Here is a 2,947-nt window from a genome sequence, read left to right on the forward strand (position 1 = left end):
TGGATTGAAATTGTGGCAGATAAATTTTGATCAAGTACATTTCTATCAGGTAATTTCTATCAGGATTGTTTTCTGTAAGACTGTGGAAACCTCAAGCAGAGAAACCCAAGACTTAAAGTTGGGCCGTATAATTAGTCACATGATGAACACATAGCCCTTTTTTCTCTATCTCTATCTCTGTCCCTGTCCCTGTCCCTATGTCTCTCTCACACACACACTGAATCATATCTATAAACATGGTTTTATGACTGTTGACATTCCAGACATCTTTCCTGTAATTGTACATGGATGGATGTTCTCCCAACAATTGCTATTTGCCCCACAGAAAAACAGGACTAAAGAAAGGACCTATAAGAGGAGTAGAGTCTTGAATTCATGAGGGTCTATTCTCACATATCTCTTCTCTAGTCATTTGATCTGATGAAACTAAGCTTCAGAGTTCATTATTCTTGTTGTTTTTAATTTGTTTCAGGGTGAATATAAAACATCAGGTGAATTCAACTTAAAATTAGGAATGATGTAGTCACATTGCAGAAAAAACTGAACTGAGTGAATGTTGGAGGTTCCAATAAAATATACCTGACAGTTAGATTGTAAGCTTATACTACATTGAAACAGAATTGTCTGAGGATATCATCATTCAAGAAGGAAGAAGAATATCCTGAGGAGGATAAAACAGACAGCATGATGCAAAACAAAATTCCCCAGATTTGAAACTGTAGAATTCATTATTTGGAGAACTGCTGTCATGTTTAGATTTCAGGGTCATTTTGCAAATCAAAACTCAATCTAAGGAAGATCATGAAAAACACTCTGGATCTACAAAACAGATTCTTTTAAGATGAGGAGGAAACAAAAGCATCGTAATTTGTTGGACAGAGTATGTTCTCTAGACTGTTTCTGTTCTGCACATTAAATTTCTGTTTTTAAAGCTTTGAAAACAGGGCTTCCTTTGCTTGATTGATCCTCATGTATGGAACTATCCAATAGTCTTGTGTGTTTTTTTAATCCCAGCCTACTGAAGCTATAAATTTATGTCATGTGACTGTGTTAAAATTGTATGTGGAACAGAATTTTGAAGAATAAAAAATATTAATTAACAAACACTGTAATTATCATGAAAGTAAAATAACTCAGTAACATACTCTTTCCTAGAGGCAATTAATATTTTTATATTTACCCTATAAAATGTGTCAGAAACTATTAACTGGAATGCAGCTTCCTCTCAAAAGTTTATTTATGTTTCTCATAAAGTAGAGAGTAATGATAAACAGCATGAGAATGATGGAATTCCTAGGCTTGTGGGCTGGGAAAGCATGCATAGTGTTACACATGGAGATGAAGGAAGTGTAGCAATTCACCAACCATTTATTCACCACCCAATAGGTGCCAGACACTGCAGACATGATGCCAGGTACTGCACAATTACAGTGAGAAACACACATGATCATATATGTGTTATGGTAGGTACCAGGGAGGGTGTGTCTCCAACCACTTATCCATTTCTCTAAACTGCCTGCTTATGATACATATATATCGACCACATCTTTCTTTCTGCAGTTAGAGCTATGAGTCCAAATGTAAATTTTTCTGGAAGAGGAAATTACTCTTACTGTATACAGCACTTTACAGCTTATGAAATACATCTGAGAGTTATAATTTTTAAGCTGACAGACACAGAGGAGGGCTTGTCAGCATGGGGAGCCGAAATAACTTAGCAACTTCACTGAGAATTAGAACCAGGAGAATCCAGATCTCAATCCAGATCTCAGTAAATTATACATGAAATGTTGCCCTATAGATGTTTTATAGGTAACAGGTACTAGGTGTCTGAAGAGTTGGAAAGCGTTATGGAGGAAGTGAGAAAGAATTGAAACAATTACTGGGTCAGGGGTGCCAAGGACATGCTTCCCAGTTACAGTGACTATCCTGTGTCTGAACTATGAAGTTCAGATTACAATCCTTTCATGATTCACAGGTATCATTCTTTATCTCTTTGTAGGTAACTTAGGCCCAGGAAGGTGTTATTAATACGTCCTGAATGGATCGCCTCACGCCTCCCAACAATGTGACTGAATTTATTCTCTTGGGACTCACACAGAATCCGCACTTGCAGAAAGTTCTCTTCATTGTCTTTTTGTTCATTTTCCTATTTACTGTGCTGGCCAATCTGCTCATTGTCATTACCATCTCCCTCAGCCCCACACTTTTGGCTCCCATGTACTTCTTTCTCACATACTTGTCTTTCATAGATGCCTCTTACACTTCTGTCACCACCCCCAAAATGATCATCGACCTGCTGTACCAGAGGAGACCCATCTCCTGGGGTAGCTGCCTAACTCAGCTCTTTGTGGAGCACTTCCTGGGAGGGTCAGAGATCCTCCCCCTCATTGTCATGGCCTACGATCGCTATGTGGCCATCTGCAAGCCCCTGCACTACATGACCATCATGCGACAGGGGCTCTGCCGCCTCCTGCATGCCACTGTACAGATTCTTTTCATAGTCCACTTGCCCTTCTGTGGTCCCAATGTCATTGACCACTTCATGTGTGATCTCTTCCCACTGCTGAAACTTGCCTGCAGCGACACCTATAGGCTCGGAATGGTAGTGGCGGCCAACAGTGGGGCCATGTGTTTGCTCATTTGTTCCATGCTGCTCGTCTCCTACGTAGTCATCCTGAGCTCCCTGAAGTCCCACGGCACTGAAGGACGGCGCAAAGCCCTCTCTACATGTGGCTCCCACTTTACCGTAGTTGTACTCTTTTTTGTGCCTTGCATATTCACCTACATGCGTCCTGTGGTCACCTACCCTGTGGACAAGTTGGTGACTGTGTTCTTTGCAATCCTCACTCCCATGTTTAATCCTATCATTTACACAGTGAGGAACACAGAGGTGAAAAATGCCATGAGGAGTTTGTTGAAGAGGAGAGTAACCGGCTGTTCATAA

The 2,947-nt window shown here is 40.4% G+C and overlaps 1 protein-coding gene across 1 annotated transcript; it reads left to right on the top strand.

The window, feature by feature from the left end:
- Positions 1-2,041: 2,041 nt before the first annotated feature.
- LOC148755929 (olfactory receptor 4C3D-like) lies at positions 2,042-2,947 on the top strand. The gene has a single exon (XM_088789895.1). The coding sequence runs from the start codon at positions 2,042-2,044 to the stop codon at positions 2,945-2,947; it is 906 nt and encodes a 301-aa protein (XP_088646021.1).

The sequence above is a fragment of the Rhinolophus sinicus genome, chromosome 14 (assembly GCF_057876585.1).
Source record: "Rhinolophus sinicus isolate RSI-liver-muscle chromosome 14, RSI-T2T, whole genome shotgun sequence".
NCBI classification, from domain to species: domain Eukaryota; kingdom Metazoa; phylum Chordata; class Mammalia; order Chiroptera; family Rhinolophidae; genus Rhinolophus; species Rhinolophus sinicus.